At 43.0% G+C, this 26227-nt stretch overlaps 1 protein-coding gene across 1 annotated transcript; it reads left to right on the forward strand.

The window, feature by feature from the left end:
- Positions 1 to 1368: 1368 nt before the first annotated feature.
- LOC130110447 (complement factor H-like) lies at positions 1369 to 24172 on the forward strand. The gene is made up of 15 exons (XM_056277555.1): positions 1369 to 1587; positions 1895 to 2077; positions 4558 to 4663; positions 4817 to 4893; positions 5148 to 5330; positions 7414 to 7596; positions 7739 to 7933; positions 8018 to 8203; positions 12236 to 12415; positions 15335 to 15511; positions 18207 to 18368; positions 19109 to 19300; positions 19395 to 19580; positions 22817 to 22947; positions 24102 to 24172. Exons 1-15 carry the CDS (start codon positions 1518 to 1520, stop codon positions 24120 to 24122), a joined length of 2232 nt encoding a protein of 743 aa, XP_056133530.1. The 5' UTR covers positions 1369 to 1517; the 3' UTR covers positions 24123 to 24172.
- The last annotated feature ends 2055 nt before the right edge of the window (positions 24173 to 26227 follow it).

A 26227-nucleotide genomic window follows, 5' to 3' on the forward strand; every position in this document is an offset into this window, starting at 1 on the left:
TGTGTGTGTGTGTGTGTGTTACATACGTTGTTGTCAGTTCTGGCCGGTGTGACTATAAAAAAAAGGCACTCCCGGGGTCGTGCGGTGTATGGGGCACAGGACTTGCGATTAAAGAGAGATCTCTGCCACACCGGCTCGCCACAATACTTTACGTTTTAGTTGGCAGCCCCCCTACTTAAAGCATCTTCATGCGCGCCTGTACGTACTTGTTGTAATCCTGCTGTCATTTCAGACCTAGCCATTTCTCCACCTGTCCACCAGAGGGCCCGGACTTTCCTTCCTGTTTTTCCCCACTCATCTGTTCCCTCTATAGCTCCCTGGTACATACACCGGCCCGGTTCCACTTTCTTCCTGCCGGATTGTCTTGGTGCCATATGTGCCTTTTAGCTTTCCAGCCCTCTCCAATGTCTGTCTGCATGTTCTTGATCCTGACTGTGTTTGAACCTTGCCTGTGTTTTTGCCCTGGGCTGACCCTCTGTACTTGGATCTGTGCATCCTAGATTTCTAAGTACAATCCTAGAGTGTGGAGCCTTTTTTTTTAAGGCTGCATTGCTTCCACGTTGATCTCTGCAATGCAAATGGATTAGTTTCTATCTTAAAATGACAAAAAGCAGTTTATTCAAGTTTGCTATAAGTAGACTTATTTTAAACTATCAGTGAGTATGCTTTCGGTTTACGTTTTAAGTACTTATCAGAGATATACTTAACAAAATTATACTTAAGTATTCTTACAAGTATACTACTAGTACATTATTAAATATAATAAACTTGAAATATATTTGAACTTTGCTCAAGCGCACTTAAAAAACTTCAAGTACACTTCTTTTTTTTTTGTAAGGGTGACTCAACAAAGGTTTTATCCTGGGACCCCAAGTGAGGAAACCAAATGCTATCTTATTTACTCAATTGATCGCTGCAAATGGTTACTGGCAGAGGGAGGGGGAGGAAACAACACAAACTTTTACAGGAATACGCTGTTTAGTCACTGAAAGATAAATATGTCAGAACATGAGTACAAAGGGGCGACGCAGTTACATGACAGCACAAAAATCACATTAGTGCTTTTAAGATAAACGTCCCCTATTTGATTTGATATAACTATATTTAGAAGAAAGCCACATTATTTTGTCATTGCAGGTTACACTGAAATTGTTCTCTGCATTTAAATGCAGACGGGGGGGGGCTGCAAACTACACACAAAGGATGAGGGGCGGCCTGGAGTTCGAACCCAGGACCTATAAATATCTATAAGATATTCCACTCCTCCAGCCCATCAAGAGTGTTTGTTTTAGTCAGTGGTCTGAACTGATGGACCCAGTTAATCATACAAGACATTGCATGGTCACCCCCTGAATTACATCCATTCTCTGTCAGCTGCAACAGTGTGGTGGTGGTAGGGCCAAGAACAGACTAGATTATTGCACAATCTTTTTTTTTTTTCCCTCCATGCAAAATCCTCTGGTCTGTGTGTAATAACCACTCAATCATCTATCAGCTGTATAGGGTAATGAAGAACAATGCATATACCAACTCAAAGCTGTGTCCTTTACTTGTGGATGTGTGCATTGACCTTTGTGAAAAGTGAAGGTAGGAAAAATATTTTTTATAACTACAATCACAAATGTCATTCTAAGTGATGTTTATTTTGTCACTTTTTTTTCCTTCTTTTCATCGTCATCGTATGCTGTTTGCTGTTATAGTTCTGGTCTACTCCAAATGTCTTCATGAGTGCGGTTGTTTTCTGGAAAGTGTGATTTAACCCAAATGACAACAGCTTGTGTGAATTATTTTGTTTTATAGAAGCTGAGACATTATTAGCTTGTCTATGGGGATCTGCCAGCTGAGCATGCAGCATTATTTGTGGACCCTCTCTTCTCTTTTTGTCGCTCCTCAGAATGTACACGTGATAATTTTATAAGCGGTAATTTGTATAACTCGAACTTCGACACAAGCAAGCTAGATGCCACCTACCCTCTTGGAAGTCAAGTCAGAGTAGGTTGCAGCATTGGCTTTACTGGATTCTTCAAGTTATTCTGTACACTGGAGGGATGGAAATCGGTTGGAAGTATTTGTGAACGTAAGTTACAATTCAATTCTTTTAAAATGGTCATTAATTGACAAGTAATAGATTTGTAAGAAGTAATTTGCAACATAAGTGATAAATCCTAAGGTAGGTAATGCGTAACAGTGTCACATGCTCTCATATCGATCAGTACACAATGCTCAAACCACTCAAACCTTGGGTCAAACACGGTGCAAAGTCCTACAGCGTGACAACATATATTTCAATACTGTAATCAGTTTAATTAACTGGCCTCGTGCCTCCATTGTTGGACGCTGGGGGAATATTTGTGCCTTTTCTAATCCTGATTGTGGCTGAAACAAACAAGAAAATGCCAGACGAAGGGAGTTATCTACCAAGCTACGGTGACGAGAAATGACAATTGCAAAATAGAGACATACGTTGGTCTAACAGAGGGAACATTCAAGAAGAGGTTTAATGCTCACACGTGTAGCTTTAGAAACAACCGCTTAAAGAATGTCACATCTTTAAGCCCTTATATTTGGTCATTGGCGGACAGAAACATTAATTATTCAACCACCTGGAAAATCCTCTCAAAGAACAAAGCATATTCACCCAGTAGTAAAATGTGCAACCTATGTCTCACTGAAAAATGTGTTATCATTTGCAAACCAGAAATGTCCACATTGAATAACAGGAATGAATTGGCCAGCAGTTTGTAATTGTAAGTAAATCATGCCAATAGACAAATACCAACCCCCTCCCCCCTCAATTGGACCGCTGGCGATCATGTGTTTTTTAATTTTTGAATGTCGCACCTCTCCCTCCCCCACTGGATGTTGTGCACGTGATGTACATGACGAGGCAGTAAATGGTTTGTTCTTTCCCGAGTAGCTTTATTGACAGCTGATGATTGCTTATGGCAAGAAACTGTCTTGTACTGGCTCATAAAGAATTTACTTGACTCGCTGGATTAGTTTGCTCCTTATTTGTTGAGCACTTTCCGTTGAGTGTTTCTTTTAACAAAGTTTTTATATATATATACACTCACTGGCCACTTTATTAGGTACACCTTGCTAATACCGGGTTGGACCCCCTTTTGCCTTCAGAACTGCCTTAATCCTTCATGGCATAGATTCAACAAGGTACTGGAAACATTCCTCAGAGAGTTTGGTCCATATTGACATGATAGCATCACGCAGTTGCTGCAGATTTGTCGGCTGCACATCCATGATGCGAATCTCCCGGTCCACCACATCCCAAAGGTGCTCTATTGGATTGAGATCTGGTGACTGTGGAGGCCATTTGAGTACAGTGAACTCATTGTCATATTCAAGAAACCAGTCTGAGATGATTCGAGCTTTATGACATGGCGCGTTATCCTGCTGGAAGTAGCCATCAGAAGATGGGAACACTGTGGTCATAAAGGGATGGACATGGTCAGCAACAATACTCAGGTAGGCTGTGGCGTTGACACGATGCTCAGTTGGTACTAAGGGGCCCAAAGTGTGCCAAGAAAATATCCCCCACACCATTACACCACCACCACCAGCCTGAACCGTTGATACAAGGCAGGATGGATCCATGCTTTCATGTTGTTGACGCCAAATTCTGACACTACCATCCGAATGTCGCAGCAGAAATCGAGACTCATCAGACCAGGCAACGTTTTTCCAATCTTCTATTGTCCAATTTTGGTGAGCCTGTGCGAATTGTAGCCTCAGTTTCCTGTTCTTAGCTGACAGGAGTGGCACCCGGTGTGGTCTTCTGCTGCTGTAGCCCATCTGCCTCAAGGTTCGACGTGTTGTGCGTTCAGAGATGCTCTTCTGCATACCTCGGTTGTAATGAGTGGTTATTTGAGTTACTGTTGCCTTTCTATCAGCTCGAACCAGTCTGGCCATTCTCCTCTGACCTCTGGCATCAACAAGGCATTTTCGCCCACAGAACTGCCGCTCACTGGATATTTTCTCTTTTTCGGGCCATTCTCTGTAAACCCTAGAGATGGTTGTGCGTGAAAATCCCAGTAGATCAGCAGTTTCTGAAATACTCAGACCAGCCCGTCTGGCACCAACAACCATGCCACGTTCAAAGTCACTTAAATCACCTTTTTCCCCCATTCTGATGCTCGGTTTGAACTGCAGCAGATCGTCTTGACCATGTCTACATGCCTAAATGCATTGAGTTGCTGCCATGTGATTGGCTGATTAGAAATTTGCGTTAACGAGCAGTTGGACAGGTGTGCCTAATAAAGTGGCCGGTGAGTGTATATGAATCTTAATCTTTATATATATATATATCAATAGAGATTAAACACATATAAAAAACAGTTATTGATTCTTTTTCCGTTTAAAATGATGCCCACATATTTATATTGGTTCAACGCCTCCTTTCATTTATAAAAATGCCATCATCTACCAGTGTTTGTTGTAATTTAGGGTTTTAGGCTAAAAGTTTATGGTTGGAATGGTTTGGTTGTTTGGAGTAAACGATGAAAGTTATATCTGACCTGTTCCCTCTCTGCTTTTTGTTTTCAGTAAGATCATGTGGTCACCCCGGTGACGCCCCATTTGCAGAATTTGACCTGGTGAAGGGAGACGATTTTGTCTTTGGGTCAGAAATTTTGTATAAATGCGACATAGGGTACGAAAAGAATCTGCTGAAGGATACCCCATATTACCTTGTTAATGCTTATTCTTAATTCCTTCTCTACAATGTACAACGCAACATTAAGAGAAGTCATTCTTGTCACAAGGGCATATTCAAAATTTCCACTGTTCCTTGTTTTTCTTTCAGCTACCGAATGATCAGCAGGAGCAACACCCGTCGCTGCGTGGCTTTGGGGTGGGATGGCGTTGTCCCCACCTGTGAACGTAAGAGCCTAGTAATGGGTTTTAATCATTGTGTTAAGACCTCCCACATGTGCACATATATTGCCCCCCCCCCGTTTTCTCTGTCTCAGGCTTTAAGTTTGTTTCCTTCCACCAAACAAAATGTGCAAATGTTATGATAGCACAAGATTACCCTGTTCTCTAACTGCCTTATTCAATGCTCATATTCCAAATCTCAATGATATTGTTTTGGTTGTGCAAGTACTCGTTTCTAGTGTTACTGTCGTTCTCTTTAGCCAGTCGATGCCCTCAGATTGTCCCTCAAGAAAATGTTCAGGTGATTGGAGATGCAGACGAGGCGATGTATGGCAATGTGGTCCGGTTTAGGTGCAGACAGTCCTCTATGATTTTGGACGGGCCGGAGGAGATTTACTGTGATGAAAACGGAAAATGGAGTGACAAGCCTCCCACGTGCAAAGGTACACTAAACAACAGTAATTCTGCTAAAGCTGGTGCATTTTTTTACCCGTCAAATAAACGCCTTGTAATTTATTTTTTAAGACTGTTTTCACAGAAATTTTACAGTCATTGGTTTTGTATACTACGGTGTCAATTTTGACAACAAATTTTGATTAAGATTTAGTCATAGTCTTTTGACTAAAATGCCATTTAGTTGGAGTCATTTTTTTAGTGGACTAAAATCTAACAGGTTTAGTTAAATTGTAACGCATTATCTAAATGTTTCTCTACAATTTCCAAACTAATTCTATACTCCTGGAGGAAACCTCTATTAACCTGTTATTACGGAATGGTTTTAAGGTTTGAACATGCAATACAGGCACAGGTTTGACTGTTGTGATATGAAATGTGTCTTGATTTATCTTAAAATCTAAAAAAATGAAGCCAAGTCTCATATAAAAGAAACAAGAGTGTGGCCTTGCTTTTTCACAAAGGACCATGTCAGACAATAACAAAATAGCATCAATGAGCATCAGGTCTGCTTTCCCTGAATAATTAGATATGCCTTGTTTATAACAACTTGCATATGACATTCTTTAATTTATGCTCAATCCACTGTCTTCCTGTTCTAAAAACCCTCAGCTGGTCTAATGGACCAGAGACCCTGGGCCTTTATGAGTCATGCAGCAATTGCTTGCTAGCTGAATTCGCGGGTAGATCAGTACTCTCCAGTTGTGTGCATCTAAGCTCCTTAAAACACGAAGAGATTAGTTCTGATTAGATCTCTTCCCAACTCGTCCCCCCCCCCGGACCCCCCCAAACATTTTCGTCTTGTTTTTATTCATTGACGAGTGTCAATAGATTTCCTAAAAGTTTTTGTCATCATACATTAGTTATTGTCTCGTTGTCGTCAGCAAGAAACAATATCGTCGACAAAAACTATGATGAAAATTACTCAAAGAAATTAACGCTTGTATACTGTTGAGTCGGGGAAGATGCACAAGAAGGGAAGCAATGGCATGCAACAAAGGTTGTGGTTCAAGCAAGCCCACGGTGCTTCTGGATGAGCTTTTGCTGATTTGGTGAATTTGATCATTCAAATGGTGTTGGCTTCACATGAATGTGAGCAAGTCTCTCTTACATACCTTTAATCTCTAAATAACTGGTATATCTGTCAGTAGAAATAACTTGTCAGTCACCGCTAAACGTACGATTTGATAGCTCAGCCTCACGCTTATGTTTATATTGTTTATTTGTTCCCATTTTTGAGTGAAAAATAGCCTGTTTTTTTTCAATAAGGATGGGATGACAAAGTAACAATGAAAAAAAAAAAAACACAAAACAGGGGGGGGGGGGCTTTTTGCATCTGAATTTCTGGGACTAAAAATCCATTTATATCCATCCAAAAATATTTTCAACAATTCCCTACATTGTGTTTTCAAAACGGCCAATTTCCCTTTACATGACTGACGGTCATTTTTCAATTCAATTCAATTTATTGTCATTAAAAACAATGTGCAGGCACATGTTAAAAATGAAATGAGAGCTGTGGCTTCACCAAACGGTGCAAGACAGACTCAGACAAACACAGCAAACACAATATAAGATATACACACATGAAGACCAAAAGCTAAAAATAAGTTAAAAGAGAGCTGGAGTGCAGAATATTTAAAAATATCTACAGACATTCAGTGGGTAGCCAGGTTCAGGTGGGCAACAGCTTGTGGAAAGAAGCTGTTTTTGAGCCTGGTAGTGCGGGCTCTGAGGCTCCTGTAGCGCCTCCCGGAGCGCAGGGGGGAAAACAGTCCATGATTGGGGTGGGTGGGATCTCTGCTGATGCTCAGACCCCTTCGAAGGCAGCGTTTGTGATAAATGTCTTTAATGGCTGGGAGCTGGGTACCGGTGATATGCTGGGCGACCTTGACGACCCGCTGCAGAGCTTTCTGGTCTACTGAGGTGCAGTTGCCGTACCACACTGAGATGCAGCTGGTAATGTCACATTCAAACATACCAGTGTTAATGTTTGTTTGTTTGTGTGTGTGTGTGTGTGTGTGCGTGCGCGCTGACGTGCATGTGCGCGCGTGTATTTGTTTCCTTTAACAGAGCTAATATGTGAAGAGCCAAAAATTGAAAATGGCAGGGTACGTGACTTTGTCAGTGTTTACAGAGAAAATGACATCGTGGATTATCGCTGCAACTCCAGATATAAACCTGTCGACGCTAGGCCGTCAAAATGCTCGAAAGTAGGCGTCGGAGCTGAGTGGGTCCCTAAACCTCTTTGTGAACGTGAGTATCTCACATTATGGACGTTAGTTTATAAGTCAAAGGTTGCAGACCAGCGAAACTGTATTAGTGAATTGTCTTCATCATTTTCTTGTCTTGCAGCAAACTAATATGTTGTGCATTTTATTTTTTCCAACATCTACAGTTGTAAAATGCACACTATCGCAGCCACCACTTAGGGGAACCACATATGTCCGCACTATGAAAAGTGTTTTCCTTCCTGACGAAACTGTAACAGTGACGTGTGAGGCCGATTTTTGGATCGGTACCCCTGAAACATCCCAGCAATTAGTACACTGCAGAAACAACGGGAACTGGGACATTTTGCCAATATGCAACGGTACAGAGACATTGATTACTACTGTGATCTTATCTCGCCACAGATAATTCACACATAGAGAAACGACTTTTCTTCTTATTCTAGAGAAAAGATGTGGCCGTCCGGATGAACAAGGTGTGGCCTACCCTTGGAACAGGGATCGCAGAGGTCAGACGAGACCATTAGGTTCTGTTGTAAGATATACTTGTGGAAATGATTACAGTCCAACAGATGACAGGAGTGAGGCCACATGCACGGGGAACGGATGGACACCAAACCCACTGTGTGAAGGTACTTTGATAGGGGCACTGCTCATTTTAAAACCGCTGCTTCCACGTTGCTACTCAGCCCACGAAAAGATTGTGTTGTAACTGCATTCAATTTCTTTCAGGGATAACATGCAAGAAACTAGAACTCGAAAATATCAGAATCATGTTTATGTTTATTGGCCATGTAAGTTTGCAAATACAGGGAATTTGACTCCGGTTTTGTGGCTCTCTCAGTGTACTTAACATAGAATAACAACACTACAACCTTCAGACATATACACAATGATTGACTTATACAGGCAAAATAAGAGGTGATCAAGTGCAATGGTGCAGAGAATATATCAGAGATGCTGATATATACTTGGCACAAAAAGTAAGGACATTTGTTTTTGGTAGATTATTTCTTTGTTGTAACAATGCTTCTTGGCAATAAATCTTATACCGTTGGAAAGCCTGTTTATTTCCCTTTTAAATGGGGCCATATTTGTGAGGAACATGCATTTGTGGGATGAGCAGCAGAGGTGAGTATGTGGGTTGCGCCCATGAAAAATTTGCCAAATCTTCTCTGCCAATGCCAAACAGCTTATTTTGCTGTTGCTATTGACTCTTGTTTTGAGCTTCTGGTACCCCAGGTGCTGACAATCAGGTGCCTGATATAAGATTTATTGCCAAGAAGCATTGTTACAACAAAGAAATAATCTACCAAACACAAAATTCCTTATTTTTTGTGCTAAGTTTAGATGTTGGCGGGTTACTTACATACATGACTTCGGTAGACGGACATGACAGAGTGTACCAGTATACGTATACAGTACAGTAGATGTATACAGTACAGTAAATACAAAATGGTTGGATTTATTTGATAGTGTTAAGCGTGCATTTGAATGAAAGCCAGCGGAAAGAAACTGTTTTTATATCTGGTTGTTTTGGGGTACAGTGCTCTGTAGCGCCTCCCAGAGGGGAGGAGTTGGAACAGGGTGTGATGGGTCTGCAGTGATGTCGCCTGCCCGTTTCCTGAGTCTGGTGTTGTATAAGTCCTGAATGGAGGGCAGGCTGGCACTAATGATTTTTCTCTGCAGACCTAACTGTCCATTGTAGTCTGTCCCTGTCCTGTTTGGTGGCTGAAACAAACCAGACAGTGATGGATGTGCAGAGGACAGACTGGATTACTGCAGTGTAGAACTGAATCAGCAGTTCCTGAGGCAGGTTGAATTTCTTGACCTAGTGGAGAAAGTACATCCTCTGCTGGGCCTTTTGGATGATTGTCGATGTTGGATGCCCATCTTAGGTCCTGGGAGATTGTAGAACCCAGAAATCTTTAGCTTTTCACCGAAGACACCATGCCGTTGAGTATGGTGGTGGTGGTGGGGGTTGGGGGGGTTGGGCAGTGTTGGGAGACTCCTCCTGAAGTCGACTGTCATCTCCACTGTTTTGAGCATGTTCAGCTCGAGGTTGTTATGGCCGCACCAGAGGGCCAGCTGATCAACCTCCCATCTATATACAGTTTAACAGACGGGTCACCTGAGGCGCAGTCATTGTGTAGAGGGAGAAGAGCACACATCCCTGGGGGCGCCAGTGCTGATTGTCCAGGTGCTGGATGTGATTTTCCCCAGCCTCATCGGCTGCCTCCTGTCTGTCAGGAACTTTTGATCTGCTGGCAGATTGGGGCTGGTACAGTGAGCCAGGTGAGTTTGGAGTGGACAAGGGTGTTGAACACTGAGCTGAAGTCCACAAACAGCACCCTTGCATATGTTCCTGGGAAGTCCCGGTGTTGGAAGATGTAGTGCAATCCCATGCTGACTGCATCCTCCACTGACCTGTTTGCTCGGTAGGCAAACTACAGGGGGTCAAGCCGGGGGCTTGTGATTTCCTTCAGGTGGGCCAACACCAGTCTCTTGAAGGATTTCATGACCACAGACATTAAGGCAATGGGCCTATAGTCATTTAATCTTGTGATACGGGGTTTCCTGAGGACCAGGATGATAGTGGAGCTCTTGAAGCAGGAGGGGACTTCACACAGCTCCAGTGATTTGTTGAAGATCAGTGTGAAAATGGGGGCCAGCGGGTCAGCATATACTTTAAGACAGGAGGGTGACACGCCATCCGGGCCTGGTGTCTTCCTGATCTTCTGTCTCTGGAAGAGCTGATGCATGTACTCAACACTGAGGGTTGGTGGGGAAGGGAAAGTGGCTGGCAGGGAGTGCAGTTGGTTGTGTATTGTGGCTGAAGAGGATAAGGGGTGAGAAAGTTTGCTTTTCAAAACTACAGTAAAACCCATTTAGATCATCAGCCAGTTGATGGTTCCCTGCAGTGAGGAGGATGGTCTCCTGTAGTTAGTAATGTCTTTCAAACGACTCCAGACTGATGATGGGTAGTTGGCAGAAAACCTGTTTTTCAAGTTGTCAGAGTAGCACCTTTTTGTTACTCTGATCTCCTTTGTGGGTGTATTTCTGGTTTTGTTGTACCGGATCCTGTCGCCACTCCTGAAGGCCTTCTCTTTGGCCTGACGAAGCTGCCCGAGTTTAGCTCAGAACCAGGGCTTATTGTTATCAAAGTTACCAAAGGTTTTTCATGGGCACACGCATGTCCTCACAAAAGCTGATGTAAGATATCTCAGTGTCAGTAAATTCATACAGGTCTGTAGATGTAGCCTACAAAAGACTCCAGTCAGTACAGTCGAGGCAGGCCCGCAGCTCCAGTTTTGACTCACTGCTCCATTTCCTCACAGTTTTAACCACAGGCTTAGCAGATTTTACTTTCGGCCTGTAGATTGGGATAAGATGAATCAGACAGTGATCAGAGAGGCCCAGGGCTGCATGGTGGACAGAGGGATATGCATACTATAATATTGTGTAGCAATGACCCAGACTGTTTTTGTCTCTGGTGGGGCATTTAACATGCTGTCTGTGTTTTGGCAGTTCGTGGCTGAGGTTTGCTCTGTTAAAATCCCCAAGAATGATGAATGGGGAGGCTGGATATTTGCGCTCCATGTTCGTAATTTGATCAGCCAGGTGTTTTAACGCCTCTTTAACACAAGCCTGGGGTGGGCTATAGACACCGACCAGAATAAATGATGAAAATTCCTGCGGTGAATAGAATGGTTTACAGTCAATGAAAGGGGTCCCAAAGTGAAGGCAGCATGATTTCTTCAACACTGTGACATCTGTACACCAACCTGCGTTTATATAGAAGCATATGCCGCCACCCGTTTTTTCCCCCGTTAGCGCCGTTTCGCAGTGTGCTCAGAGGAGTTGGAACTGCGACAGATGAAATGTACTGTCCAGGATATGCTCACTAAGCCAGGTTTCAGTGAGACAGGGTGGAAGATATGAGAAAAGTCCCGAGTTTTTTTTTTTCCATTTAGGAGTAGCAGTTCGTCCATCTTGTTGGCCAGAGAGCAGACATTGGCCAGGTGGATTGACGGGAGGGTGGTTCTAAATTCCTGCTGTCGCGGTTTAACGAGCACTCTGGCTCGCTTACTCCTTCAGTGTCTTCGTCGTAGTCCGCACAGGTTTGTATCGATCAAGACCTCAGCAAGACTTTCCTTAAAATGTTCAATTAAAGTCGACAAAGTCTGTTCAGTTTATCCAGTGGACAGTTGGAGACTTAAAAGTTCTTCCCTACTGTATATGATCGGTGAGTGGACGATGGAAACTAAACAAACAAACACAGAAAAAGTAGAAAAGAGCGCAGAACCTAGGACACCGTCCCCGTCGCCATCTTGGATTTATTTCAATACTGTCATTACTAGCAAGAAGGAAGCATATCGCTTATATGAACAGGTCAGTTATACCTGGTTATGACGGCAGCTTTACAACTTCCTGTGGGGAACGTGGTTGGAGCAGGTCTGTGGTTTGTAGAGGTAATTGCGCACACCACACAACTTGTGTAGCTCAAATTAACTCACCGTATCCTACTTATATAAGGGTATCAACATGGCAAATGTTCCCAAAAGCAGTATGTACGCTTTGTAAAAATTATGTAGTGTGAGTCCTGTCATTTCCCTTCAGAGAGTCTGCTCAGCAAACACACCTCTCTCTTTCTTTTGTCTTAGCAAAATGTAGCCCACCCCGTGGCTACAGTAGTCTCCTCCAGGATGCCAATAGATGGGAGTGGATGAAAAAATTAGGTCACACACAGACATATACATGTAGGACTGGACTCAGGAAACCAGAGGGAGTACAGCGAGCAACGTGCACAGCTGATGGATGGATGCCAAACCCTCTTTGTGAAGGTATTTTAATCAGATATATATGTATGTTTCTGGGGTCTCCGAGAAACTCAGGAGAATTTTTAACAAACACCGCATCCCGGTATACTTCAAACCCAGCAACACACGCCGACAAAAACTGGTTCATCCCAAAGAATGTGTACCACACACCCAGACAAGCAATCTGGTGTATGCTGTACAATGCAATGAGGATTGCACTGACCTATACATAGGAGAAACCAAACAACCACTACACAAACGGATGGCCCAACACAGAAGGCCAAACTCCTCAGGACAAGACTCAGCAGTCTATCTACACCTTAAGGAGAAGACACACTCCTTCGAGGACAGCAACGTACACATTTTGGACAGGGAAGATAGATGGTTTGAAAGAGGGGTGAAGGAAGCCATCTATGCGAAACTGGAAAAACCATCTCTCAACAGAGGAGGAGGTCTGCGACACCACCTATCTCCCACTTACAATGCCGTCCTTTCATCTCTACCCAGGAGACTCAAAAGCTTAGCCTCCAAGAACAACAGTCGGTCACTAACGGCTCCAACGACTCATGACCACTGAATGGTGCACTAACGAAGTCGAAACTAACCTCCAATGACTGTCGTTGCTAAACATCAGAACACAAAAGAGCCATCGACATCAATAGCTCTGATAACGACTCCAATGAGGCTAAATAACGGAGTTTCATCACCAGCCAGTCAGACTAGCTTGGTCTAGTCAGAAAGGCACGAACTGATGAAGTCTCTTGGATGAGAGGCGAAACGTCTTCACGGATATATAACCAAGTCCAGTCGCACTTGATTCAATTCCTTTGGATAACCAGATATATACTTATTACAGTGCCACTTTACAATAAGGCATACTTTATTATGGGTTTATAAGTAGTTACTAATAACTCCATCCATGTTAATAAATCATTTATAAGATGTGTCATTAATCAAACTACTTTTATGGTCATCAGGTTGGGACATCACATTTTATCAATATGACAGAGACTCCATAGGAATTCTCAATGGAGTGTCTATCCTGTGACCAATGAGGACTGTCAATTAACATTCTCAGTGAGCAGCGTACAAATAACATGACTTGAAAATGTCGTGCAGTGCATACGAAAGGCAATTTTCTTGCAGTAGCACCATAGCAACTACAGTGACGGTGGTTAAATCTCAGATTGAGACTGACAGTGGTTATGTTTAGGGTTTATATTAGTTTGTGTTTAAATTGAGGGGTTAGATTGTGGTCAAGAACAGCAAAGATCCAACAAAGACCTCAGCAGTGGAACTGGCAGAAGATGGGTCCAGGTGACAATGCCAGCGAAGGCAGATGAAGGCTGCAACAGAGGGTGGTCCCCAGTCGTCTTAGTTCTCCATGCCATTGTACTCTGGCCATCCCCTGCCAAGGACCGTGTGGTGGCTGCAGGCGCATCAGCCACTCCATGTAAAAAGCTGTCACGCGTAGGCATCCTCCCGCAAGGATACCCACAAAGACCTAGAAGGAGGACAGTCATACTCGGCCCTGAGTGACCACCAAAGATGGTTAAGGTCAGGTAGTGGTTAGTGAGGCGGCCATACAAAGATTGGGCTATCGTCATCTAACCGTGGCTTCTGAGGGAAAGTTTATGGAACATCTCTTTTACATGGGCTCCCAACCTAACAATCTGTAAAATCTTTTTTTTTCAATATATCATAACATCTTATCACTTAAAAAAAAAAAAGTTAATGCATGAGTATCAGTCATTAATTGAGTAATTAACAACTTTTTATACATTATGCCTTGTTGTGAAGTGGCACCTTTATTGCTTTTACTTATAATTCTGGTATGCTTTAGTTCTGATAAAGTTCTGCAGTTCATCCAGAAAATTATATCCTTTTCTTTCTCTTTTGGCTTTTCCCCCCTTTTTTCTCCCCAACTGTACTTTGCCAATTACCCCACTCTTACGAGACGTCCCGGTCACTGCTCCACCCCCTCTGTCGATCCGGGGAGGGCTGGAGACTACCACATACTTTCTCTCATACATGTGGAGTCACCAGCTGCTTCTTTTCACCTGACAGTGAGGAGTTTCGCCAGGGGGACGTAGTGTGTGGTAGGATCACGCTATTCCCCCCAGTTCCACCTCCCCCCTGAATAGGCACCCCGACTGACTAGAGGAGGTGCTAGTACAGCGACCGGGACACATGCACACATCCGGCTTCCCACCCGCAGACACAGCCAATTGTGTCTATAGGGATGCCCGACCAAGCCGGAGGGAACACGGAGATTCGAACCGGCGATCCCCGTGTTGGTAGGCAATGGAATATTCCGCGACGCTACCCGGATGCCAAAAAACTTATATCCTTTTAAAGAGGAAGACCATGGAACTTTGGAATCGATGCATAAAACACAAAACATTAGCGAAAAAAGATTTTTTGCTCAATTATTTTGAATGCTTGTAAGTTGTCACATCATCACAGATACACAATGAGCCAACAAAGCAGAGGAATCCCCAGCAGTAAGCTTCTCGATGTAGGATGTAATATAAACATCCAACATCAACAGCTGCCACTGGTACATCTTGAAGAGACATCCATTATGTGTTTCCATTAGAGTCAATCATTGCGCTATGTTCAAAACAAACCACGAGACGAAAAAGTTTTCAAACGGCCATGAAGAAAGGTCGATAGCCTTTTGATACTGTTTTCTCATTTTTTAGTTTCCCAGCGCTGAGGGATAATCATTTATTGTTTCAACACCCCACATAAAGTGACAAGGAGATAGAAAGACATACCGCTCAAATTAACTCACTGTATCATACTTATGTAAGAGTATCGACATGAAAAATGTTCCCAAAAGCAGTATGTATGCTTTGTAAAAAATTATGTGGTGTGAGTCCTGTCATTTCCCTTCAGAGTCTACTCAACAAGCACACCTCTCTATTTCTTTTGCCTTAGAAATAACATGTGGTACACCCCCTGCCTACGATCGCCTCGCTGCCGGCCCACGCAAATGGACAACAAAACCGGGCAACACACAGCCATACGAGTGTATGAGTGAATACAAGAAACCAGAGGGAGTACAGCGAGCAACGTGCACAGCTTATGGATGGATACCAAACCCTCTTTGTGAAGGTATTTTAATCAGATATATACTTATTGCAGTACAACTTTACAATAAGGCATACTTTATAATGGGTTTATAAGTGCTCAAGTGGTTAGGTTTAGGGTTTATATTAGGTTGTGTTTAAATTGAGGGTTTAGATTAGGTTGTGGTCATGGTCAGGTAGTGGTTACTGAGGCTGTCAGAAAGTTTATGGAGAATCTTACGTGGGCTCCCAACCTAACAACCTGTTAAGTATTTTTTTCAATACATCATAACATCTTATCACTATTTTAAAAAACATTAATGCACGAGTTATCCGCTATTAATTGAGTAATTAGCAACTTTTTATAAATTATGCCGTTGTGAAGTGGCACCTTTATTGCTTTCACTTATAATTCTGGTATGCTGTAGTTCTGATAAAGTTCTGCAGTTCATCCAGAAATTATATCCTTTTTTTTCTTTTGGATTTCCCCCCCTTTTTTTTTCTTTTTCCTCCCCAATTGTACTTTGCCAATTACCCCACTTTTCTGAGCCGTCCCAGTCGCTGCTCCACCCCCTCTGTCGATCCGGGGAGGATTGCAGACTACCACATGCCTCCTCCGATACATGTGGAGTCACCAGCCGCTTCTTTTCACCTGACAGTGAGGACTTTCACTTGGGGGATGTAGCGCGTGGGAGGATCCCGCTATTCCCCCCAGTTCCCCCTCCCCCAGAACAGGCGCCCAGACCGAGCAGAGGAGGCGCTAGTGCAGCGACCAGGACACACACCCACATCTGGCTTCCCACTTGCAGACATAGCCAACTGTGTCTGTAGGGACACCCAACCAAGCCGGAGGTAACACGGGGATTCGAACCAACGATCCCCATGTTGGTAGGCAACAGAATAAATCGCTACGCTACCCAGACACCCGAAAATTATATCCTTTTAAAGAAGTAGTCTGTGGAACTTTTGAATCAACGCATAAAACACAAAAAATTAGTAAAAAAAAATATATATATTTTTTTTTTGTTCAATTATTTTGAATGTTTGTAAGTTGTCACATCATCACAGATACACAATGAGCCAATGAAGCAGAGGAATCCCCAGCAGTAAGCTTCTCGATGTAGGATGTAATATAAACATCCAACATCAACAGCTGCCATTGGTACATCTTGAAGAGACATCCATTATGTGTTTCCGTTAGAGTCAATCATTGCACTATGCTCAAAACAAACCACGAGAAGAAAAAGTCAGCTCAGTTTGCAAACAGCCATGAAGAAAGGCTGATAACCTTTTGATACTGTTTTCTCATTTAGTAGAGTTTCCAAGCACTGAGGGATGAAAATAATTGTTTGTTTCAACATCCCACATGTAGTGACAAGGAGACAGAAGGACATCTGGATATAAATATTAAGGTCATTTATTCTTCAAAGACAGGACAGGGTGGACAGGGTGCCGAGAGAGGAGGTGTGGTGTTGTATGAAGATGTTGGGAGCGGCAGAGAAGTATGCAGGAGTGGTGCAGGATATGTATGAGGGAAGTGTGACAGTGGTGAGGTGTGTGGTTGGAAAGACAGATGGGTTCAAGCTGGAGGTGGGATTACATCAAGGATCGGCTCTGAGCCCTGTCTTGTTTGTAATGGTGATGGACAGGTTGACGGACGAGATCAGGCAGGAGTCTCCATGGACTATGATGTTCGCGGATGACATTGTGATCTGTAGTGAGAGTAGGGAGCAGGTTGAGGAGAGCCTGGAGAGGTGGAGGTATGCACTGGAGAGAAGAGGAATGAAAGTCAGTAGGAGCAAGACGGAATACCTATGTGTGAATGAGAGGGAGGACAGTGGAGTGGTGAGGATGCAAGGAGTAGAGGTGATGAAGGTGTATGGCTTTAAATACTTGGGGTCAACTGTCCAAAGTAATGGGGCTTGCGGAAGAGAGGTGAAGAAGAGAGTGCAGACAGGGTGGAGTGGGTGGAGAAGAGTGTCAGGAGTGATTTGCGACAGAAGGGTACCAGCAAGAGTTAAAGGGAGGGTTTACAAGATGGTAGTGAGACCAGCTATGTTATATGGTTTGGAGACAGTGGCACTGATGAAAAGACAGGAGGTGGAGCTGGAGGTGGCAGAGTTAAAGATGCTAAGATTTTCATTGGGAGTGACGAAGAAGGACAAGATTAGGAACGAGTATGTTAGAGGGACCGCTCAGGTTGGATGGTTTGGAGACCAAGCAAGAGAGGCAAGATTGAGATGGTTTGTACATGTGTGGAGGAGAGATGCTGGGTATATTGGGAGAAGGATGCTGAATATGGAGCTGCCAGGGAAGAGGAGAAGAGGAAGCCCAAAGAGGAGGTTTATGGATTGGGTGAGGGAGAACATGCAGGTGGCTCGTGTGACAGAAGAAGATGCAGAGGACAAGAAGAGATGGAAACGGATGAACCGCTGTCGTGACCCCTAACGGGAGCAGCCGAAAGTAGTAGTTGTATTCTGCAAAGCATTTATTAAAAGGGTGCATACCTTTCGATCTATTTTCCTGTCAAACCAGCATCATCCTGTAATCATGAGTGTGAGGCAAAACCTACATTTTTAAAATCGGGTTAGCTTGTAGACTGAAAATAGGCCAAAGACTAACTGACAATTAACTACTCTGTAATGCGTAGACTGAGACTGCTTGAGCTATCAATGCATGGGCTGCTTCATAAACCAAACTCCCATTCCGTTCTAACACCACTGTCATTTGTTTTTCTACAGATAAGTGTCCCAAACCTGAAATTGAAAATGGATTTGCTGTTAGAGCATCCACTGGGATATACTACTACGCCTGCAATGAGAATTATCGGCCTTTAATCGATGGCTGGTGGCATGATGTCAGCTGTAACGGTGACGAAGTGGGGGGACGGATACGATGTATTGGTAAGGGATATTAAATATTTGAATTGATATAAATATCTGTACTCATATTTGTATTTGTATAACCAGATAGAGATGTAACCAGAGATTGTCATTAACAAGCCATGGCTTTTAGTGACCTAAAGGATTTTCTTGAGGCTGATTTTAAGCCATAATTATCCCCGCGAGACTTAATTGTAAAAGTAAACACCATACCAGTGCCGTAATTTATTAACTTGTTGTGTGAACTACAAATACATACATAGAAAAGTATGTGTAATGTGCACCATACTAAATACATTCTATTTCTTATGGATTTGCTGACAAGGAGATAGATGGAGAGTGTGTGTGAGAAAGAGAGAGAGAGCGAGAGCGAGAGCGAGAGAGAGAGAGAGAGAGAGATAGATTGATAGATAGGTAGATGAAACTTGTAGCCACACTCTTGTTACCACACCCTGTACATTAAAGTACAGGGTGCAAAAAAAGCTGTTTTTATTAGTTTGATTCATTGGATTTTTTTTTCTACTGCCCTTTTATGTCCATCTCTTTATTCTGACTTGTGTCTTGCTAATACTGCTTCATATGTCTGTATCTTCTGTTTGTTTTGGGTTTTTTTTTTCTATTTTTGTTATGCGCATGCCCCACTTGGTCATTTATGAAAAGTTTTGCAGATTTTTTTTTTAATGTTTTTGGTAGCTTGTTGTTGTTGTTTTTTTTTTTTTTACATTGTGTAACAGTCTAATCATTTATTACATCTACCCTAGGTGAGAAGAAATGTGGCCAGCTTCCTGTGATTCCCCATGCTACCCTAGAAGATACTGCTAATGATGATTATAAAGAAGAGCAACACATCAAAATTATGTGTGATAGAGATTACAAACTTAACACTCCTCACATAACTTGTCAGGCAGGAAAATGGAACATGGGCCAGTTACTTCCTGATGAGATCTGTACACGTGAGGCATCCCCTATATGTCATTCTTAATTCTTGATACCTTAAAGCATGTGGCAACAGCGCTTGATATTATATACCTTTTGTGTCTCTTGCAGCAAATCACACGCCCTGTGGGCCCCCACCAAAGGTTGACAATGCAGTTATTACAACTGCATATCAGACGGAATACTTGTCTAGAACTATAGTCACCTACCAATGTCGAGATGATTACGTTATGGGGCCCAAGGACTCGTTGACATGCAAAAATGGAGATTGGGGAGAAAATGTCATCCATTGTGACAGTAAGTATGCTGTCTCCTAATGCAGAGATCTTCAACAGCAGGTCCGCGACCCATAGGGGTTCCTCAGTGTTACTGCAGGGGGTCCGCCGAATTATTTGATCCCAAACTTTTTTCTTCCAAAAATATGTCCGAAAATACACATGAACATAAATACAACCTATACTAAGCAAAGGTAAATCTTCCTATTCATTAAAAAATTACAACATTGAAGATACCCATGAATCCTCGTGCATGCCATATTTGCCAAATAGGTACGTATTTTTAGCCTAAGTATACGGCCATTCTTACGTTAATGTGATCGATAATGGATTGTAACTTCTCGACCACAAACCACTGGTGAAAGTTCAGAGGATGAGGCTGACGCACCTGCTAACGGCCATGCTACAACTGCTGCCAAGAGCAAACGAGAGAAGACCCGAAAATATTCAGAGAATTATCTCGTTTGGATTTACCTTTAAAGAGACTGAGGGCATTGAATTACCAGTGTGTGTCATCTGCTCTGCCGTGCTGTCAAACGAAAGGATGAAGCCATCAAAGCTGCAGCGTCACTTGGAGTCAACCCATTCTCACCTGAAAGAAAAACCAGTGAAATATTTTCAGGCCCATCTCAAATCTCTCAAAGGCCAACAGACATTGATGAGAAAATCAGCTTAAGTTGGTCAGCTAGCTTCTAAAGCCTCCTATCAAGTTGCTCTTTGGATCACTCAGAACACTTATACAATTGCAGAGGATTTAATATTGCCCGCAGCCAGTGATATGTGCGAAACAATGTTTGGGAATTATGAGCACATTAATAAACTGAAAAGCATTCCGATGACATGACATCTGATGTGAGGGTGCAATTAGTAGAAAAACTGAGGTTGGCAGAAATATATGAATCTGTCAATAATTATTATTTTAATGGCTTAGCATTGTATACACAATTACAAAATACTTTTAAACATGGCATGATAGGCTGCTACACATTATTGTTGGCACAGTTTAATAAGAAACACTATCTACTCATATATTTTCATAATGTGTGTGTGTGTGTGTTAGCGTAGATAGCGGGACCAAAACTAAAGCACTTATGATCCTAATTCTTTTGGAGGTGGTAGGTATTGTCTCAGAGAGTAAGGGGAAAATCTCAGAAAATTAAAATTATTCATAATTATGCATTTTTCTAAAAATGGCTAAAAAACAACTTTTCTCGGCATTTCAGATGATTCTGAGCATCTTTGATTTTTTCACCTATATAAAAAAAAATTTCTGGGACTTAGAAATGTTTTGGCATTATGCAAAATATGTGCATTTTTGCAAAAATTCACTTATGATCCTAATTTTTTTTTTGGAGGTAGTAGGTATTGTTCCAGAGAGGACCAGAAAAATAGCAGAAAATTAAAATAATTATGCAAAATATGCATTTTCTAAAAATGGCTAAAAAAACACTTTTCTCGGCATTTCAGGTGATTCTGAGCATTTGGGGGGAAGGAGTTGGAGTGGGGGGGGGGTTTAGGGGCAGGGGGAAGACGGTTAGCTGGCAGGATGAAGAGGAGGGAGATTTAGACGGGTGGCTAACCAAACCGCTACATTGTAGCGGGGTTCTTCCTAGTTTTATACGATATTGTAGCGAATTCGGGGAGCAACCACAGGAACTGCCGCGGCCGAGACGTGAGCCCGTATCGCCCGCCCCGCAGGAGACATCGCTAACCGCTCGACTAAAGGGTCAGACCCGTCGGCTAGCGGCAAACGTGTCTACTTATCCATGCACCTTACACTATGTAATGGGGGAGGGGAGGGGGGGGGTCCCTCCGCCGTGTCTCCTGGCCAGAAAACCACTGAAGACCTCTGTCCTAATGCATTTCACACCAAGTACTGTGACACCTACGTCTTAAAAATTGAGAATTTTTTCTGTTTGCAGGCAAGGTGTCGGCATCCTTTGTAATACGTTAGACCAATTTTATGTCCTAGACCTAGACCCTTAGTCAGGAAAAGTTGATCAAAAAGATTTTTAGCAAGGAATCTACTGGTAATTTAATGCACGGAAATCTAATTGGAGTAGAACGGACATTCCCATTGAAATCAACATAGCAGGACGATCAGAGCAGCGGCCATTTTCATTTGGATCGCTGCCATTGCAAACAACCGTGACCGCTGTAGCAGGCTAATGCGGGACTTCGACTATGACGTCGTGGCAATTCATACCCGAGCGTTCACCCATTACGTCCTTGCGACGTGCGCCTCCCCGAAATCCTAGACGCACGTCGAGGCGACGTAGCCCAAGCGCAGCGGCGTTGGTCGTGATTGGTCCACTAACCACATCCGCTGGAGGCCGCCTTTCCGGTTTCTGCTCGAGCAACGCCGCCATTTTTAAACGTCTTCGAGTCCGCTGGTTGGTCTTGTAGCACATTGTGTTGAGTTGTGTTCAGCGTAGAGTTTTATCTTCTGCACTTGTAGCACATTCTTTCATTCGGCTATCAAGTCGATAGCATCCAGGGTGTGGAATGAACAACTCGGAAGAGCGTCTGGCGGAGGAAGTTCGCAAGCACGCGAACCTGTGCGAGGTGTCCGCGAGAAATGATAAGGACCGTCAGATGTCCACCAACTCGTGGGGGCGGATCTCTCGGGGGGGAACACAGCGCCCTCTGCCGGTGTGGCGCTGAATTGCATCTCGACACGCAGAACCATCACGGTCTCATGACGGCGTCCAAGCAACGGCGTGGTTCTCACGTGGCCATTACGTGATTTCCACGGACGACCATAAAACAAGCTCTACTTCCATATTTTGCGGCGAGTCGCGGCCTCGCTGAAGTGAGGTTTTGCGGTAATGACCAAAATGGGCAGTGGATTAGTACTGTAACGTGCATGGATAAGAAGACACGCTGGCCGCTGGCTGGCGGGTTTGACCCTTTAGTCTAGCGGTTAGCGATGCCTCCTGCGGTGCGGGCGACACGGGTTCGCGTCCCGGCCGCGGCACTTCCTGTGGTTGCGTTGTCCCCCGAATTCGCTACAGTACGAACATACGGCCCTGCTGACGTGTGTTGTCGCCATGACAACTAACAACAATCGCTATCTTCTTTTTAACTACTCAAATGACCACGGCAAACAGTTCAACGTCCGTTCTACTCCAATTCAGTTTCTGTGGTTTAATGCTAACAATTACTTTTCAGATTCATAAATCTCTAACAGAGTGGCGAGGATACCATCTTGAGGATATAAGTGGTCACATTAAACACACTTTGTTGGGTATTTTGCAGAATGCTGTCAAGACCCCAACGACGAAGCGCTGCCAACAACAGCGGATGTGGAGGAGGAGGGGTCTGTCACAACAGGGACAAATCCGGATTTAGTACATGATGTGTCAACGACATCTAACAAGGAGGTTGAGGTAAGGATTAGATTATCTGGATGCAGCTAGTCCCCAATGCAACAGCCAAGCTACCATGCATCATCTACTTCAGTGGTTCTCAACCTTTTTGGGGTCCTGGACCCCCCCTGCGTATTTTTGATCTACCCTGAGGACCCCTCCACCTGATCTTGGGGGGGGGGTTGCAATTTGATAGAAACAGTAGAAACTGCATTTTAAATTGCATTATAGCATTTATTCACTCTTTGGGGCAAAAATAAGAGCTTTCAGTTGTAACTTAGATATAGTTAACAAAACAGAATTCTTATGCAGTAACTTTCAGATATATGTAACAAAACAGAATTCTTATGCAGTAACTTTCAGATATATGTAACAACAGAATGTTTATGCAGTAACTTTTGACAATGCAAACGGGAGCGAGATCTCTTATTAAAATACAATAAATTACACTTGTGAAACAGATGTAATTAGAGAAAAAAAGTCCTGTTACCCTTTATAGTTTAGGTAGATAGAGGTCTCAGTCACATTTGAGTAAAATAATCCTATTTCTATAAATGTCATAGGATCTTTTTTTAAAGATATTTTATTTTCACGGACCCCTTGCAATTACACCACGGACCACTAGGGGTCCGCGGACCCCCGGTTGAGAAACACTGATCTACTTAACGGGTAGATTGTGCTGAGGCATTCACATGCACCTAAATACTCCTAACACTATGATCTAATAAATGTTATCAAACGTGTCCAGTATTTCAATGCATGTTAATGCATATCTCTCTCTCTCCATCACAAGGCATTTATTCATTGTAATATGTATTCAGATTTTTAGATGTTTGGAATTTTGCATGACATAAAAAGGAATCAAAACAAATATAGTTTAATACTACAACTCCAAGAACTGAGGAGGCTGCAGATGAAAGCCCTTTCTGTTATAGCATTTAGTTGGATATTATAACATGAATGGTAAACACAGGACTTTTTAGTTTTGTTTTGTTTTTTAACCGCTAGATTAACAATAATATAAGCACACTTTTTGTGTATGGCACCACTCCCACCAACCGCGGAAGGTTAATTAAGAATCCATAGTTTCCTTGGTGACAGGTAGAGCTGTACAATGAGAAATAATATTGAGAAAGAGAAATTCTCCTCCAAATAAAATTGACTTTACTCCACAGCACTCAACCAGTGGACCATGATGGTGTTGCTGAAGTCCGTTGCAAGTACCAATAAAGATGGAAAAAATAAATCATCAAACTCCTTTTTGTGGTCTTTCTCCAATGGTTGCCGCGTGATCACTTAACTATGGGGAATAGCACAGATGTATAATCATGATTCCTGAGTAGAACTTAACTATCAAATCTGGCTGTGTGAGCGTTTGAACTGACATTATGTAAGAGGGCCTAGCTTGTTATCGTGATCTTGTCAAGAAGTGTCCAGATTAATGTTACTAGTATGAAGGAGTATTTATGTTTGTAAATATCTCTTGGTTACTGTGTATGTCTTTGCAAAGAAATAGTACAATATGGCCCAGGAGATATGAAACATGAACAAATGTGACACAAAGTCAATGAAATAAAAGGATGCAGTTTAGACTGTTCCTGTCTCTGTGAATGTACCCAGCAAGTAAGCAAATAAGCAATCGAATACATTCTGTGGTACAGCATTTTAATCCCTGTGTGTGTGTGTGTGGGGGGGGGGGTTATGTGCTTGCGTGGGTTGAGGGCAAGGGTTATCTGAATATTTGCCTTACTGATTCACAGTCAACGTTCAGATTGAGTAGTCTAATTACGCATACATTTCCCAACATTGATGCATGCACGCAAAGTATGGACTTGCCTCTCGAGCTTGAAGTATTTTAAAGCGTAACTAAACACCAGGCCATTTTAGCGAGTTCGCTGATATCTACCGGTTAAAAACCACGTAAAGGTTAGAGATTGTGTAAATTTGGCTTTCCGTCCATCCATTATCCAAACCGCTTATCCTGCTCTCAGGCATGCTGGAGCCTCTCCCAGCAGCCATTGGGCGGCAGGCGGGGAGACACCCTGGACAGGCTGCCAGACCATCACACACACACACACACATTTAGTACGGCCGATTCACCTGACCTACATGTCTTTGGATTGTGGGAGGAAACCGCAGCACCCGGAGGGAACTCACGCAGGCGTGAGGAATTTTGGCTTTGAATATCAAAAATAAAAAATATGAAATACGACATCAAAGTTGAAAGTCCCATTAACAGCCACAAAAGTCTTGAGTGAAAATGAATGTTCATAACTATTAGACAACCTAGTTCAAGAATTGCTCAGTTTGCTGTTTAGAGCATTTCTCAAGACTTGTGTAGGAATGGCAGATCACGTTTCGACTGAAATCTCCCTCCGCACGGGGCCCGAGGTGCAAAGCTTTTCACCCGAGAAACAGCGCGGTCGGCGTGCATGGAAGCAACCTCTTTCTAGTCTGGACCTCGATCCAGACCAGGCCCCCGTGGGTTCCCCCTTCTCCAGAGGCGCTACTCACGACACCCGTCATCGTGCGCTCCGAGGGCTGACGGAGCAGTGGCATCAGCAGCAAGGGGGGGGGGGGGTTCCCTCTTACCAGCGGTGGGTAGAGTACACAAAAATGGTACTCAAGCCAAAGCATAATTACATTTACTCAAGTAAGAGTACTTCTAAAAATAACTACTTGAGTAAGAGTAAAAAAAAATAGTACCACGTTAAAAACTACTCGAGCAGTGAGTAACTTCATCAGATGCGATTTGTGACGTCGTTTAAATTCAAACGGAGCCTCAACGGGTACCCACGTAGTTTATTGTAAACGTTATTTGTCATATCCACAACCAGACAGATGACAAACTACGTGCTCTTAAGCACCGCTTAATGTCTTGACAAGAAAAAAAAAAAATTGTGTCACTGAATCCTCAAAGAAGAGGCTTGGATGCAATGCGCATGTGTGTGTGTGTGTGTGTGTGTGTAACAGCAGGTTACACACAATCACACGAACAGCAGGGGAGGCTTGGTCAGTCTGTGTTTTTGTGTATATTTGTCCATTTGTCACTGTGTTGTCTGTGTGTGTCTACGTAACATTGAGCGTGTGTAGAACCTGATAATGTAATAAATCCCTGATAATGTAATAACCCTGATAATGTAATAAAAAATGCACTTGAGGCCATTGAAAATGCGATAAAACCTGATAATGTAATAACTTCCTGATAATGTAATAAAGTGCACTTCCCGATAATGTAATAAACCTTTTACCGATAATGTAATAAGGTATTGCATTAACAGGAGGTTATTACATGATCAGG

This window comes from Lampris incognitus, chromosome 3 (assembly GCF_029633865.1).
Source record: "Lampris incognitus isolate fLamInc1 chromosome 3, fLamInc1.hap2, whole genome shotgun sequence".
Taxonomy (NCBI): Eukaryota; Metazoa; Chordata; class Actinopteri; order Lampriformes; family Lampridae; genus Lampris; species Lampris incognitus.

Bases quoted from the DNA above. Each gene is read 5' to 3' on its own strand.
- LOC130110447 (XM_056277555.1), top strand. From the start codon at position 1,518: ATGCATATACCAACTCAAAGCTGTGTCCTTTACTTGTGGATGTGTGCA. The intron at 7,597-7,738 runs GTGAGTATCTCA...CAACATCTACAG, and splicing joins CCCTAAACCTCTTTGTGAAC to TTGTAAAATGCACACTATCG. The intron at 12,416-15,334 runs GTATTTTAATCA...CTTTTGCCTTAG, and splicing joins GCCAAACCCTCTTTGTGAAG to AAATAACATGTGGTACACCC.